The sequence below is a fragment of the Atractosteus spatula genome, chromosome 13 (genome assembly GCF_055471065.1).
Source record: "Atractosteus spatula isolate fAtrSpa1 chromosome 13, fAtrSpa1.hap1, whole genome shotgun sequence".
NCBI classification, from domain to species: Eukaryota; Metazoa; Chordata; class Actinopteri; order Semionotiformes; family Lepisosteidae; genus Atractosteus; species Atractosteus spatula.
This window is the reverse complement of record NC_142718.1, coordinates 27,246,940-27,262,193: the sequence shown is the minus strand read 5'-3', so window position 1 is coordinate 27,262,193 and position 15,254 is coordinate 27,246,940. Positions and strand designations below refer to the sequence as shown.

The window sequence follows — 15,254 nt, the reverse complement described above, 5'->3', positions numbered from 1 at the left end:
CGAAGTATTCACAGAGAATCGCCATCTTGCTTGGGAGATACATGTTTAGCGGACGCACGACGGAGTAGCAATAAAGCATTTCGTGTTGTTGACAAATACGTTGTTGGCTGTGTTTGGCGATTTGTTTATGAAAGCGACAAAACAATTAGAATATTGTAATTAATGATCTCAAATGCTGTTTGATACCGTACGTCCATTGATTCTTTGCGCGAAGCTCAGCATAGTCTATTTGTAAGTGTTTTTGCGGCTTTGGGGTTCGCAGAGTCGACGCTTTCTAAATCGACCCTGATAAGTGCTGGTGCTCCGTTACCGTTTAACGGGACAAAAATGCACAATGCCGCAATAGCAACCCCAGCACGCAAGTTTTGCTTAAAAAAATAAAACTTCATGGTCGCACTACAAGTTCCATCTTCCAACGGGCGAGGTGAACGTTTTTCCGGTGTAGTTTTAACTATCGTGGTTTGAACTCCGCATTGGTAGTTTTATCATATTTAGTGTTTTTTAATGACGCGTGCTTATGAAATAATACAATGCTGATGTAACAGTGAAACTGTGGAATTGTTTATTTTTTCAACATGAAAACGATACTTTATATATACCCAGTAGACGATTAGTATACCCAAAGTATCATTAAAAGGTAAAGCAATTTTTTCAAACATATCGATAAAGAACTTCTGTTCACTAGATACATTTTAATAAAATATAAAATAGTACGGCAGCAAATGATTTTATAAAGTTATATCAACAGCTGTTATAAGTTCTGTTTAATTTTCTTAGTTTCTGCAAATTTTGTGTTGCTTTTGCATGGCTTGAGTTCTCCGATTGTGTAACTACTTTTCTATCAAAAATATATAGTTGCACGTTTAATTAATTGAAAATTACAATTTATTTGAAATTTTTAGAAGGCGCTAATTTATAACACGGTCGAAATAAAAATACTGGACTGTTGTTTTGAAGTTACATTTGATATTGGGGATGTAATGATTGTTTCTCAAATGCACTTTTAGAAACTGTTAGTGGAGAAATAGATGCTGTTTCCAGACCTATGAAATGGCTTCGTGCTCAACACAAAATGAGGTGCCCACACAGAACTCGTATAAACACAACAGCCCTCGAACCGCGACGACATCGAAGTGGAGAAATGCCCATTTCTATCTGAGCTCTAGGTCGATTGGCTTGTTTTCCCGTGATGCTGGAACTTTGTACCGAAAAAATATGAGAATGCTTCGTCACATTTTGCTACAGGTAACGTTAATAGTTTTGCGGTTGGTAGGTGTGTTTTGATTTTGCTTAAACATGACTTGAATCGAATGTTTTAATTACTGTATACTGCTGGGTTGACTTCAGTATTTACGAATGTTCGCAGAGCAATGAATGTTTCCTTTTCTTATTTTTAGTGTTTTTACATGGTGTGTGAGAAATGTGTATTGAAACAATGACAGCTATATTTTGGTCGAAATATGGTTTTGCTGTGTGCTGTAGTATCGCCGTTCATCGCTCATGTAAATGAAGTCTCTGCAGGGGTAGCTGTGAGGTATGACACTGCCTTTCTTCAGCTGATAATTTTTTGTCGACTTTTGTGTGTATGTTGGCCTGTCTCTGAATAATTGTAGTTGGCAATGCTGAATTTCAGATCAACCATATCCTTTCTTTTTAGGATACCACTAATTTCACAAATGTTTGGAGAAAGCATTCAAAAGGCCCAATTGATTATGAGCATGGAAAAATATACTTTGAAAATTACCGAAGTTGCTATAGCAGGTAAGGTGCGCTTTTATCTTATAGACATCTCAACATTACCTTTATTTCCAGTAGGATAGGAAGGAAGTCCCTATACTTTAGATCTAAGTCTTCAACATCTACTAGTTGCAGGCCACATGATAGAGTCTATACTGTGAGATGTAGACACAGATCATGCTTATGGTGTAATGTGCAAGAACAGTGAAGTTCAAACTATTTCCTTTCTTAATGTTAGTAGACTATTTGATGAATGTGTAATGAATACAGCCCCACATGCAGTAAGTTGATAAGTATGTTTTGATTCACTTCCTGTATTAACAGTATTCCTCCAAAGCCACAGTGCCTGTACGAGCTGCCTAATTGCTCCAAGTCGCAGAAGATTGAAGATGCGTTGATTTGTCAGTGCCCGCTCGTAAGTTTTAAGTTGTTCTCAGTGCTGTGCATATGGATTTCATGTTTCTGCAAGATAAGGGAAAGCATTGTTTACAATTCATTAGTTTCAGTATCAAGGTAAAATGTTTTGGACAGCATGGTGGTACAGTAATTAGCACTGCTGCCTCACACACTGGAGTTCCTGGGGTGCTGTCTGTGGGGAGTTCGTATGTTCTCCCTGCGTTCGTGTGGGTTTCCTCTGGGTGCTCTGGTTTCTTCCCACAGTCCAAAAGCATGCTGGTAGGTTAATTGGCTTCTGGGAAATTGATCCTGGTGTGAGTGTGTGCGTTTGTGTCTGCACTGTGAGGGACCAGTGTGCCCTCCAGGGTGTACCCAGGCCTGCGCCCGTTGTTTGACGGATAGGCTCTGGCACCCCCGTGACCCTGAATTGGAAGAACTGGTTAGAATATGGATGGATCAAAAAATGTTTGGCAGTGGGGTTTAAGTTTTCAATTATGTATGAAAGTGTCTTAAGTATTGAAAAGGCTGTATAAAAGTATCACTAAAGATGTTTAAGGAGTTTGACCTACAACTGCATTCACACTTTGTACCTTTCTTGTAATTTCTATGAAATTATGAAAGAAGTAAGTAATAAGAATTTTGCCTATCAAAAAAAAACATAATTTTGAATAACAGTGCAGTGGTCTTGCTGAAATTGAAAAGGGTTTGGAGGCCTAATATTAGTGAGTTATTTTTATCATTAGTTTCAGGATGACACTGGTAAGAATTTCAATACCTTATTTGAGAGATTCCAGACAAGACTGGTCTCGATGAGCTTCTACCAGCTGGCCTCTTCAGGCATCACCTCGGGACGTTTTAACTATGGAAATGCTCCCTGTGCTGGGAGGAAAATGCTCTTCCTCAAGGCTTTGCAGAAGAAAGGAAATGAATTATTGGTGAAAAGATTGGAATGAATTCAATGTTGTAATGATTAACATTCCTTCATAGCAAACCAAAATAATGTCATAACTGTAACTTCAACGCTTGGTGATGGCACTGTAGAGGGATTGGGGACTTGAACAGTCTGTGGAATGATAAATTATAAATCAAATGTTTTTCTAACTCATGGTAAAAATGTTCTGTTTTTCTATAGGATAGAACACTACCAAGTCCTTCAGACCGTAACCCATGCCTTCTGGCTCTTAACGCAAGCAACTGGTTGTATTGCTATTCAGCAATGACAGGAGAACAACTGGAAAAGGTCTATTTGTCTCCACGCTATAAATTTAGGTAAGAGGCCATTTCTCAAATTTTCTACTTCACTGCAGTGCCTGGCTTTAGGCTGCACAATGGAAGCAAACAAGAACTTTTTTTAAAGTACAGTGTTTGTAAGGATTGTTCGAATTAAATAATCTCAATTTCAATCACTTGATTTTTTTAAGGAAAAAATAATTTTTTACTACATTCTACACAGTATCTCGTTTGGTCAAGCATGTATTTTAGAACTGTGCGAGTATATTACATTTTGTGCTAACCTCCTATTTTATGTATGTCTTGCAATTGACAAAAAAGTATTATCTAATTACATACTGCGTACCTTGGATTTGTTTGAGTTCGATAGGAATGTGAACAGGGAATCCCGATCTGGCACTATATACCCTGTACAGATAGGAACGTAGGTCACCAGCCCACATTTAAAGCAGATGTTGGCTAACTGTCCCACTTTTCTAAGAGATATTAGGTTGATCACTTTATGTGGAGAAATGAGATCGACAGATCATGAAACTTCAGAATAGTTTGTCAAACATTCCCCTAAAGCAGTATTGTAGATTTGGTTGATGTTATCTATATGCAAGCTGTAAACAAACCTTTTCCCCTTTTGGGTTTAAAGTTATAGTTTTGTAGCCTGCAAAATACTGGAAAACACCAACCCTGTAATGTAAAGGGTTTACGTTAATTAGCTTTTGTCACCTGTTTAAAGATCCGAAGTGTGAGCATTTAGCAATTTAATTTTTATCCTTTAAAACTAATAACAGTTTTAAAGCGTTAAATGTAATTTTCATAGAATGTGTCTGTTCGATCATCTCACTACCATCCTTCCTATGCAAAATTGCATGTACACCACTGTGAGTGATTTACATCTTTAGTTTTAGGAATTAATCACAAAAATAGCAAGTTTCTCATCGACAGATAAGTGGAGGGACATTTAAAACATGAAACATATCAAGAAAGCAGATGTGTCAGTGTTAGGCTTAAAGAAGGAAACCTATAGATTGTATGGCACTTGACTTGAATCTGCGCTCTACAGAACTTTTAAAACCTTCTTAAAACCTAGCTCTGCATTTTCTTTAGAAAAGCAAAAACTGTTAATGTAACAGAACAAGTACAAAATATTGCAGAAAATGTTGTTTATGCATCCTTGAACTAAGAGTATGTCTTAGTTTAGTCTATTTATAGTCACCAACATGGAAATATACAATATAAATTAAAGAGTGGTGTAGATTTAACTCGAGACTGGTGGAATGATGGTTACTATTACATATATTCTATTAATATGGCTCACGGGCCTCGTAGATCAGAGGTGATTTTTGTTTTTGATAAGATTACTTTTACAGTACCACTGGTGAAAAGTTTGGAATTAATTCAATGTTGCGGTAATTGCGATTTCTTCACAACAAACCAAAATAGTGTCATAACTGTAATCCCAACCCTAGGTGATAGGACTATAGAGGCATGAAACAAAGCATAGGAGTCTTGTCTTTATGGCTTATGTCTCCTATGTTATAATAATAATAATAATTATTAATGACAATAATTGCTTACACTTGTATAGTTTCTGGACACTCCACTCAAAGTGCTTTACAGGTAATGGGGACTCCCCTCCACCACCACCACCAATGTGCAGCATCCACCTGGATGACGTGACGGCAGCCATAGTGCGCTAGAACGCTCACCACACATCAGCTATCAGTGAGGAGGAGAGCAGAGTAATGTAGCCAATTCATAGAGGGGAATTATTCGGAGGCCATGATTGGTAAAGGCCAATGGGAAATTTGGCCAGGACACCGGGGTTACACCCCTACTCTTTTCGAGAAACACCCTGGGATTTTTAATGACCACAGAGAGTCAGGACCTCGGTTTTATGTCTCATCCGAAGGACGGCGCCTGTTTACAGTATAGTGTCCCCGTCACTATACTGGGGCATTAGGACCCACATGGACCGCAGGGTGAGCGCCCCCTGCTTGCCCCACTAACACCTCTTCCAGCAGCAGCCTTAGTTTTTCCCAGGAGGTTTCTCATCCAGGTACTGACCAGGCTCACACCTGCTTAGCTTCAGTGGGTTGCCAGTTGTGAGTTGCAGGGTGATATAGCTGCTGGCACGCCATATCTGGCTATACCATGATAGCACTGAATTAGTACGGTAGCTATCATATGTGTTTTGTGGCAATGAATGTGAGGATACGGTGGAGTAAATGATGAGTGAAATAGAATGTTACTGGATGTGATGTTTGCTATATCAAGCCGATCAGGTGTTTTATAATGCAAATCTGGCAAGAGCTCTTTAATAGATTTTGCATCAGTAACTAGGGAGCTGGCCTGGACTGATTAATTTGTTATGTCTAGGGTAGTGCAGCGCTGGCTATTTTCCACACTGGAAGCCTTTGAGTTATTTTATGTATCCTAAAATATGTGTCAGTTGGAAAGTTAGTTTTCATGAGGCAATGCATGAGACTTTCAACATTATGTTGTTGTTGTGTTATAGATACCTGTGCTGGGATGTTCCCCAGGAAACTCTCTGCATTAAGTCTGTTCAAAATAAACAGACGTCCATAGCTAGGCAGGTGAGGACAATTGATTTAATTTCTTTAAAGGAAAAATTGAAAATGTGCAACAATGTGTTGTTGGGTGCTACAGGTCTTTTTTATGATGTGCTTGCAAAGGTTTATGAACCATAAATGGTCTCTAATGCGGTCCCAGATTGAAGAAATTCTCAAGCTGCAGATCACAAACCCAGAATTGTAGGTTTCCACTGGGCAAAAGCTAGTAAATATTGTTTTGAACTCGGTCTGTATCATGCCATTTGTGAACCCTGGAAATTACTAGCTTATTCTCACTACAGTAAAGGTTTTACATAGGCAAAAACTTTTCAATTAGGGATACATGTATTTATATGAATATGCATGTAAATTTTTTACATGAACATATTATTGGCAAACCTTGCTTAACTTACTGAAGCTTATTTTTAATAATTATTAATCATACAATTGGCTGATCCTTTTATCTAATAATGGTTAAAAACGTTGTGTACAAAATATTTTATAAAGCATTAAATATTGTTTAACTACTTTTTGGAAGGGGAATCAAATATTTTCTCTTTTTTGCAAGCAATGCAACTGTTTTTACTGTCCCTGTAATCTATAGCGTAATAACTGTTGGAAGATGTGTAAATCTGAATTTGAGTAGATAAAAGAAATCCTGGCTTTTAATTCTGTTTTTTTTCCCCCCCAGACAGGGCCTGAACAGGATACTTTGATGTGTCTGGCGGTCTTCAGAGTTCTGCCCCTGGAACTGCTGGGCATGTTGGAGATCAGCAGAAGAGTAAGGGCAAAATCATTTCCAGATAAGAACATAAGCAAGGTTACAAACAGGAAAGGGTCATTCTGCCCTTCTAGGCTGTTTGATTACTCCGACAGCATGGCTGGTGTATACAACGAAGCCTGTAAAACCATAAATATCGCAGGAATGTGCTGTGTTAATCTCTTATTATGCTTTTGTTTGCAGGTGTTTGGGAACAATGTTGTCGATGTTATGCTTTCTCAAGGGATTCTGGCCATTTCTCACAGCACTGGCATGGTGAAGCTATATAGCTTTGAAAATATCGTAGAGAAGGTAAATCAGGGAGATTTAAACCGATAGAACATGTCTTGTGAAGTGTCTTTTTGATTTAGAAATAGAATTCCATTTCGTGTGTTTTGGAAATACAAATACAAAATCCATGCGTTCATTTTCTAGTTCTTTCTATAGTGGTATTTCTGTAGCTGCATCGTCCAGTTCAGGGTTTAGGGGATGAGCCAGAGCCTATCCCAGCAAGCAAAAGGCGCAAGGCAGGGTCCACCCTATATAAGACACTAGGCCATCATAGGGCCCACACAGACACACACGCTCACACCAGAGCCAATTTTCCCAAAAGCCGATTAATCTACTAGTGTGTCTTTGGACTGTGGGAGGAAACTGGAGCACCTGGAGGAAACCCATGCAAACACTTGGAAAACATACAGTACAAACTCCACATAGATAACAGCCCAGCACCAGAATTGGACCACTGTAACTCCCAAATACAAAATCCATTTTTATGACTTTCAGATATTTGGTCTTGAGAGTCTTAGCAATTCTTAGCTCTTTGTATCCTGTCAGTGCGAATTGTTGACATATGTCACTTCTTAGTTTAATATTTTCACTTGTCTCACTAAAAAAGGTCAGTGCTTTAGTGTTTACACTAAGTTCAGAAAAACACACATGTAAGCAGTAATAACCCATGATGCAATACTGTTTTTTTTCTTTATAGTTTATGATTAAGAAACTGACGCTTGGCGAGAAATGTGAATGGAATGGAATTCAGGGCTCTGTTGGAGAATCTCCACTGGGCATCCCCTTCAACATCCAGATCACAGGTAATGGAAGACTGCATATGTAGTAAAGGAAGGAAGTTTCTTTGTGACGCAGACTAATGCAGAAGCCAGATGATTTTCTGTGGTTGCATTACATGTGTAGACAGGGGTGGCAAACTTCCATGCCTCCTTGGAGGGGAGTCACTGCTCTGGATTGAGAGGAGCCAGTTAAGGTGGCTTGGGCATCTTGGGGAGGGTGCCCGCGGGGTACCTCCTGCTGGAGGTGTACCGGGCACGGCTCACTAGGAAGAGACCCCAGGACAGACCCAGAACTCGCTGGAGGGAGTATATCAACCCACATGTGGAGCATACTGTCAAAACATCTTTTTTTTTCACCTCAGAAATATTGCTAGACTACGCCCTATGCTATCACTAACTGTGGCTGAAAAGCTGATCAACACATTTGTGTTCTCTCGAATTGACTGCTGTAGTGCGCTACTCGCTGGGGTATCTAAATCTACTCTGAACAAACTGCAATATGTCCAGAATTCAGCAGCCAGAATCCTGACCAGGTCTAGTGCAAGTGTTCACATTACTCCTATCCTGGAGTCCTTGCACTGGCTTCCGGTCAAATTCTGTGTAGACTTTAAAATCCTCATGCTCACCTATAAGGCTTTGCATGGCTTGGCACCTCAGTACCTGTCTGAACTATTATTGCCCTACTCCCCACCTCGCAACCTTCTCTAAACTCCTTCAAATCCAGACTCAAAACCCTCTTCTTCAGAAAAGCCTTAACTTAACTGGTTCCGTTCTTCACCCCTCTGCTTTTCTTAGTACCACCATCCACGGTCTCCTCTGTATATTGTAATTGTGTTTTATCTTGTGTATTCTTCTTATTTATTGTTGTTGTCGTCCTGTAAAGCGCTTTGAGAAGCCACCTTTAAAGGCGCTATATAAAATAAAGTTTATTATTATTATTATTATTATTATTATTATCTCTCATCTGGCCTGGGAGCATCTGGGAGTTCCCCAACAGCTGGGGAAGGAGATGTCTAGTCTGTTCTGCTCAGCCTGTTACCACTGCAGTCTTCACCAGGAGTAAGCGGTTAGAAGAAGGGTTGATGGCTGGTAGTTGCATTACAAAAACCGGCAAGTGTAATAAAGTCTTTAACTTAGAATCATATGAAAACATTAAATGGAAGTTGTAATTTCTTTTATACAGATAGCCCCACTTTGATGTTTGAGGTGTCTTGTTTGGAAAGTGGATTTCAGATAGGAGGTCACCCCTGGCACTACATTTACACTCCAAGGAGCAAGAAACACAAAGGCACCTATCACATTTGTTCATTGAAGGATGGCCAGTTGGTAATTAAGCTCTTTAGTGTGCGGCAAACTCTGTTTGACTTTAAAATCCCCCCTTTTTTAAAAAACAATAAAGCCCCTGTGGTGGTTTTGAGACATTTGAAGTGTAGAGCAGTGTCTAAGTAGGTTAATGCTTTTTCAAGATGCCACTTTTAGAATCCTGTGCAGGTGTTTGTGGCACATGTATTTAGACACCGTATTGGAGTGTCACTGTAAAATTAAGTAGCTACAATGTAAATGTAGCCTATAACATATAAATAAAATTCTGGTTCATGCTGAAAAATTAAGAATCATGCAAATCAAGAGGCACCAAAATGTTTGTGTTCCTAATTCAAATCAGTAGTTCCATTTAAGTTAAAAATAGGGTTTACTATCTAGTTGTGGGGCTTACTTTAATAAAAAATGAAACTTTAAAATAATAATGGTGGACTGGAATACATAATTTAGGTATAGTTTCTCAGAAAAAAACCCTAGTTATCTAGTATTGTCACCTTTGCTATCCTTTGATGTAATTCTGGTTACATTACTTTAAATTAATTTTATAAATTTGATTTTTGTGGAGAAAACAAGTTATTTAGGATACCTATAACTGTGTTTTAGTTCAGTAGTTCAATCTTATATTGATTTCATAGGCAAAGAATGGAATTCAAGATATGAATTGTTGTTCATTGGAATCTGATTGGATCTATTTTCATCCTGGAGATTCTGGAAGAATCATCCATGTTGGGCCAAGTAAAGTTAAGTAAGTAATAGAAATGCCTCTTCAGTTATGCGAGTGTCTTAATCTGGAGATCAATCATAAATACACCAATCTTGAAAGCAATCTTTTACATTAATATTTATTAGCTTCACCCATGACTTGTCTTTTACAGTGTTCCACAGCTTTGCATTGTAGTCTAAGTAAAGTGCTTGACATTCTTTTTAAAAGAGAGGTATTTGGAAGAGTTGCTGTTTGTAATTTACCAATATATTTAAGTCCAGCTTAAATATACAAGAACATATACTTGTATGACTGCCATTGGTATTCAAGCAATCTTGATATCTTCAGGTGAAATGGTCCGTTGACTTTGTAATTTGATATGAAATAAAAATGCTATGCAGTGAAAGGAGCTAATTAGCTAGCTGTTTATGTATTTTTTGTCCTCCAGTGTACTTAAAATAGTGGAAACGCAAGAAAGTCTTCTTCAGTTTGAGGTCATACAGGAATATTCTATTGAGGCTCATCGAGAAAATAAGGTAAGGAAATTCCTTTGTGTAATGTGTATTTATAGTATCTTGTGTGTGTGCATTTAAATAAATGTTTCTTCCTTTTAAATATAAATCTTGTGAGCTTGTAAGATGCATCAAGTTTTTTATGTTGGATTTATCCGTGGTCTCTGTGACAACCTGCTTGCATCAGCTAATGAGAAGTTAGGATCATTTGCATATGAAGCGTTAGTGTATTCTTTCTTCTGGGACTCTACTCTCTTGCACTATGTTTAATTGGAGAGGTGGGTCTGCAATTGAAGACAGCCCCTGTGGATTCTCGAGCTTCAAGAACAACCTTTCATGCAGAAGAAATAAATGAATAATTCATCCGCTTTTTACCACAGGCAGATTCTCTGGTCACTGTCACAGTTTCTGGTCGAACAGTGAGGAGGAGATTGCACCAGCTGGATGATGACCCAGAACAAGAGGTATTTGAGGAGAAATAGCAAATTCGTTTGAATTGAAATTAGACTTCCACCAAGAATGTGCTTAATGTGTCCCATGAAACCTATGAAACTCCACCCTTATGAAACTTCCTTGACAGCCAATATAATAATAACCATCATCATCATCGTCATCCTTACACTTATATAGCTCTTTAGCACTGTATAGATACAGTAGAGTATAAGTACTTTACAGGTAATGGGGACTCCCCCGCCACCACCACCAGTGTGTAGCCCCCACCTGGATGCTGTGATGGCAGCCATAGTGCGCATGTATGCTCACCGCACATCAGCTATCAGTGGGGAGGAGAACAGACTGATGCAGCCAGTTCAGAGAAGGGGATTATTAGGAGGCCATGATTGATAAAGGCCAATAGGAAATTTGGCCATGATGCTGGGGTACCACCCCTATTCTTTTTAAAGAAAAGATGTTTATGTCTCAGTGTCAAAATTACATTCTTGACGCAATAAATAATAAAATCTCCTCCCATTCTTAAGTCTTTCCTAAAATTATATACAATTGTGTTACATTTGTTAAACGCTTGAAGTGCGTTAATGGCACATCTGATTTTCTGTTTTTTATTATTTAATATCTTGGTACCAGTACGGTCTGTAACGTTTTACATACTGTGTTATGTGGAACAACAATCTGTGAAGATTTCCTATAGCTCTTAAAAGGGGTGGAAAAGCAGCATTACTGGTTGCTCAGAAGCTATTGAGTAAAGTAAATATCTCAAATAAAAAGAAAGCCTAATTATCAAAGAAAGCTTTTGAACAGATTTCTAAAACTCTTATAGAAGCCCTCTATGTACAGTATGTATCCCTTTACTCTATAAGGTCTGCATGACCATGCTTCACGTGCGAAGATGGAGTGCTAAACAGCACTCTTCTGATAACTTTGATGATATTTCTTCTTTGTAAAACTTTATACGCATCAAAAACATTAAAAACTATTCATGGTCTCAAAAGGCCTTTTACATTTAAATCGTGACATTTTCCACTCTGTGAACACCTGAGTGAAATGTTAATATAATATGTCAGTCACTTGCCTTTCATTTTCTGAAAATTTTATTTGTTTTTATCTTGGAGACATTTTGTTCTGTTCTTTTGGTGTTTTAACTACCAAGCTACTGCTACAGCATTTTTAACTGTAAATGACTGTGCTCTTTGTTAAATCTTTTTACTGCATTGAACTGGATGTTTATCTTCTGTTTTTTTGTTAGACTTTCCAATGTGTAGAATATGAAGATGAACTTGACCTGTTGGCAGTTGTATCTGTGACCCAGACAGAGTCTGAAGGAAAGGCCCACGTTGGTATCTATGACAACTGGAGTGGCGTTTTGATGAAAAGTGTTCCACTAGTAGAGTCCTGGGATGTGGTCAGTAAATGCTACATTTTAAATTGCTTTTCAGGAGACTATGTTGTGGTAATAAGTAGCAGATAAGTCATTTACCGTGCAACTGATATATTGTTTTGAAGTTAAAATTGTAAATAAAATGTTATTGAAGGGCAATGCTGCTACCAAGGGAAAAAACAATTTGCCCCCTTATCTCATTATTACCTGAAAAGTATCTTGTAATTACAAGATAACGAAGTATCTTGTAATTACGAGATAGCAATGATTACATCAGTGTATGTTCAACCTGTTACGCTGTGCACTGAACATATCCAGAAGCTACTGTGAACTTGGCTGGCACTTTCAGTTTAATGATTGTGTCAATGTCCAGCGCTGCAGAATTTGTACGGATTTACTGTCGACCGGGGTTTAGTCAGAATGAAATCTTGCCATTTTTAGCAAATATGAACAGAATCATTATAAGCAAGCGGACCAGTTTTGTGGGATTTAGAGATCAAAGCAGTGATGGTTCCATTATGAACAATTATACAGTACGTGCAATCAGTTCCACTGCTTAAAACTATAAGTCCGCATGTAGCGGTATAGATTATGATCACATAAAGTATGCGAGAATTACTATCTCGTAATTGCGAGATAAGGGGGCAATTTTTTTTTCCCTGGGTTGCGGCAATGCGCTTCCGTAAACTGTAGAGCTCATGTTCCCAAAAGACAAAGCATATACAGTATGTGAAATGGTTTATGGTTCTGTGTGTGGAAGTGTAATCCATCCATCTTCTAACTGCTTCTTACAATTCAGATTCATGGGGGAGGCGGAGAGTATCTCGACAAACAGCTCTGAGTGTACACCCTGGATGGGACACTAGTGCATTGCAGGGTGAACAGACACAAACACACTTACCCCAGAGCCAATTTTCACAGAAGCTAGTAAGCCTACCGGTATGTTATTAGACTACGGGAGGAAGCCCATGCAAAACTTGGAGAGAACATACAAACTCCACACAGACAGCACCTCGGTTTCCGGAATTGAGCCCAGGGCTCCAGTGCTGCGAGGCAGCAGTGCTAACCGCTGTGCCATTGTGCCACCCTGGAAGTGTAATCTTCATTCACAACTCTGATTCAAGATATAGTATGTTTAGAAATTCCAAAGTCCTGTTCTGAAGCTGGGTAATCTGCCTGACGAGGTTGTGGGAAGAGATTAATACTTGCTAAAAGTATTTTTGCCATCAAGCAAGTAAGGTTTAACACATACATGGTTACAAAGAGACCCACCCCCCACCCCCTAACCAAAGAAAACTGGATTGTTATTGTTTCAGAGATTTATGAAATGGAAAAATTAACCTTTCTGTTAAGACTCCAGAAGGAGGTTTTTGGGAGATATTGGGAGAGGTGGATTATTTATATAACCCAATGATCATGACTTTATGTTTCTGGAAGTTTTTCGTTTTTCACCCCCCTTTCTCCACAGCACTATACCCCCTGTAAAAATGCAAAAAAAAATTATAAATAACAGACTTTATACTCATATTTGTAGTACTTGAGATTTTGATTTGACTGGCAGCTCTTTTTTTTCTGGTTACCTTTGTGTTATGTTAATAAAAAAACATAAGTGGAAAAAAAACCTTCATTACAAAACCAGGTAGTGACTAGTTTTCCTAATGCTGTTGGAATTGGTTTGACATCTGTGTTTCCCTTTTGCACTGTCAATGGTTCGAAATCAGAAGACAACGGTAACATTGCACCTAAAAAAAACCCCATCTTGCCTTGACCTTACAGTTAATATCAAAACAAAATTTCAACTGAGTAAAAATGGTGTTATTAGTCAACAGGGCAATACACTGTGCTCTTGAAATTGTATCAGTTGCCACTGACAGCCTTTTCCCCTTTTCTTCTTCTAGACCTACGGTCACCAATTTTTCTTTGACTGCGACACAATTGTCCACATTGAACAGGAGAAGAACCACAAATTTTGCTGTCATGTCTACAAAATGACCCGCTGCCAAGAGGATAATGAATAACAATGGAAGAGGGGACACTAAACTACTTATTGGTGCTCGGTTTCTGATGGATCTTTGGCAAAATACACTTTGCGGTTGAAGTACTGTACCATTACCAAATGCAGTGTATTTTCATAGGTGCAATGTTTGCTGCGTTTTGTCAGAAAATGTATTATCATCTGGTGGCTTTCATCTACCCACCTTAAAAGTCTGCATTAGCATCAAACTGTTATTTTGTCTGTTTTTGTAAAGTGTGTTCAAAATCCTGTCCTGAAGAGTTAATAGAGGCAACGTTTCCATGCAGTTGAGATAATATATTTGATAGTTTTAAAATCTTGGATGTTTTTAAATAAAGCAAAAAGACTTCTCCCAGCATTTCCAAAATGTCTAATTATTTTTCAGGAATATGTTTAGTTTTTCTTCTCTGAAGTACAGTTTAGATTCTGTGCTGTGTACATTATACAAAATGGAAGACCGTTTGGCTTCATGCACAAGGTCCTAGCATGGTCCTACCTTTCGTTGGAAATCCTCGTTTTTTCAAGGCAAAGCTTTAAGGTTAAAGTCAAGAATTACATACATGTATATTTCATCTTGAAAACACACAAAAGCTTTTTTATTTGCCATGATATTAACCTCTGAACTGTGTACTTGCTACTCATCACAAAAAGGTATTTTGAAATCTTGCCTTTGACTAATTAAATTAAAAATCAACGTGGAACATATTACGCATAATATATTTATCGAAAATAGTCCAACTAAATACAGGGCATTTACTATGGTATTGAGTTTGATTAATTTTAAAAATAGCCAAGTAGATTGCATAATTACATGTTATTATTTGTAATACCCTGGTAATAATAACATCTAATTATGTAAAGCCATAAAGAGAACACGTCCTGTTAGTCACCTATGGGCTCTCAAGGTAATGTCTCAGCTACGAAAATTCTTTCGTTTCATAACTGCTGCGTCTAGGTTTGCGTAACGAACTTTGTTTAAAAACAAAATACTAGGTTTGAATAAAACGCAGCGTCACTGGCGCTTTGCGAATAAAATCGCAGTTCAGACAAGTTTCCAAAACTCCCATCCCCCAGTGACCGCTAGAATTCCTCTGCTCGCCGCTCCTGACTT

At 38.2% G+C, this 15,254-nt stretch overlaps 1 protein-coding gene across 1 annotated transcript; it reads left to right on the top strand.

Annotated features, from left to right (window-relative positions):
* The first annotated feature begins 9 nt into the window (after nucleotides 1-9).
* Nucleotides 10-14,498, top strand: dcaf17 (ddb1 and cul4 associated factor 17). The gene is made up of 15 exons (XM_088931002.1): nucleotides 10-637; nucleotides 1,008-1,245; nucleotides 1,658-1,761; nucleotides 2,062-2,152; nucleotides 3,266-3,402; nucleotides 5,876-5,954; nucleotides 6,622-6,711; nucleotides 6,895-7,002; nucleotides 7,679-7,784; nucleotides 8,944-9,086; nucleotides 9,716-9,825; nucleotides 10,232-10,319; nucleotides 10,676-10,759; nucleotides 11,998-12,153; nucleotides 14,028-14,498. The coding sequence occupies exons 2-15, from the start codon at nucleotides 1,051-1,053 to the stop codon at nucleotides 14,145-14,147; spliced, it is 1,611 nt and encodes a 536-aa protein (XP_088787128.1). The 5' UTR covers nucleotides 10-637; nucleotides 1,008-1,050; the 3' UTR covers nucleotides 14,148-14,498.
* The last annotated feature ends 756 nt before the right edge of the window (nucleotides 14,499-15,254 follow it).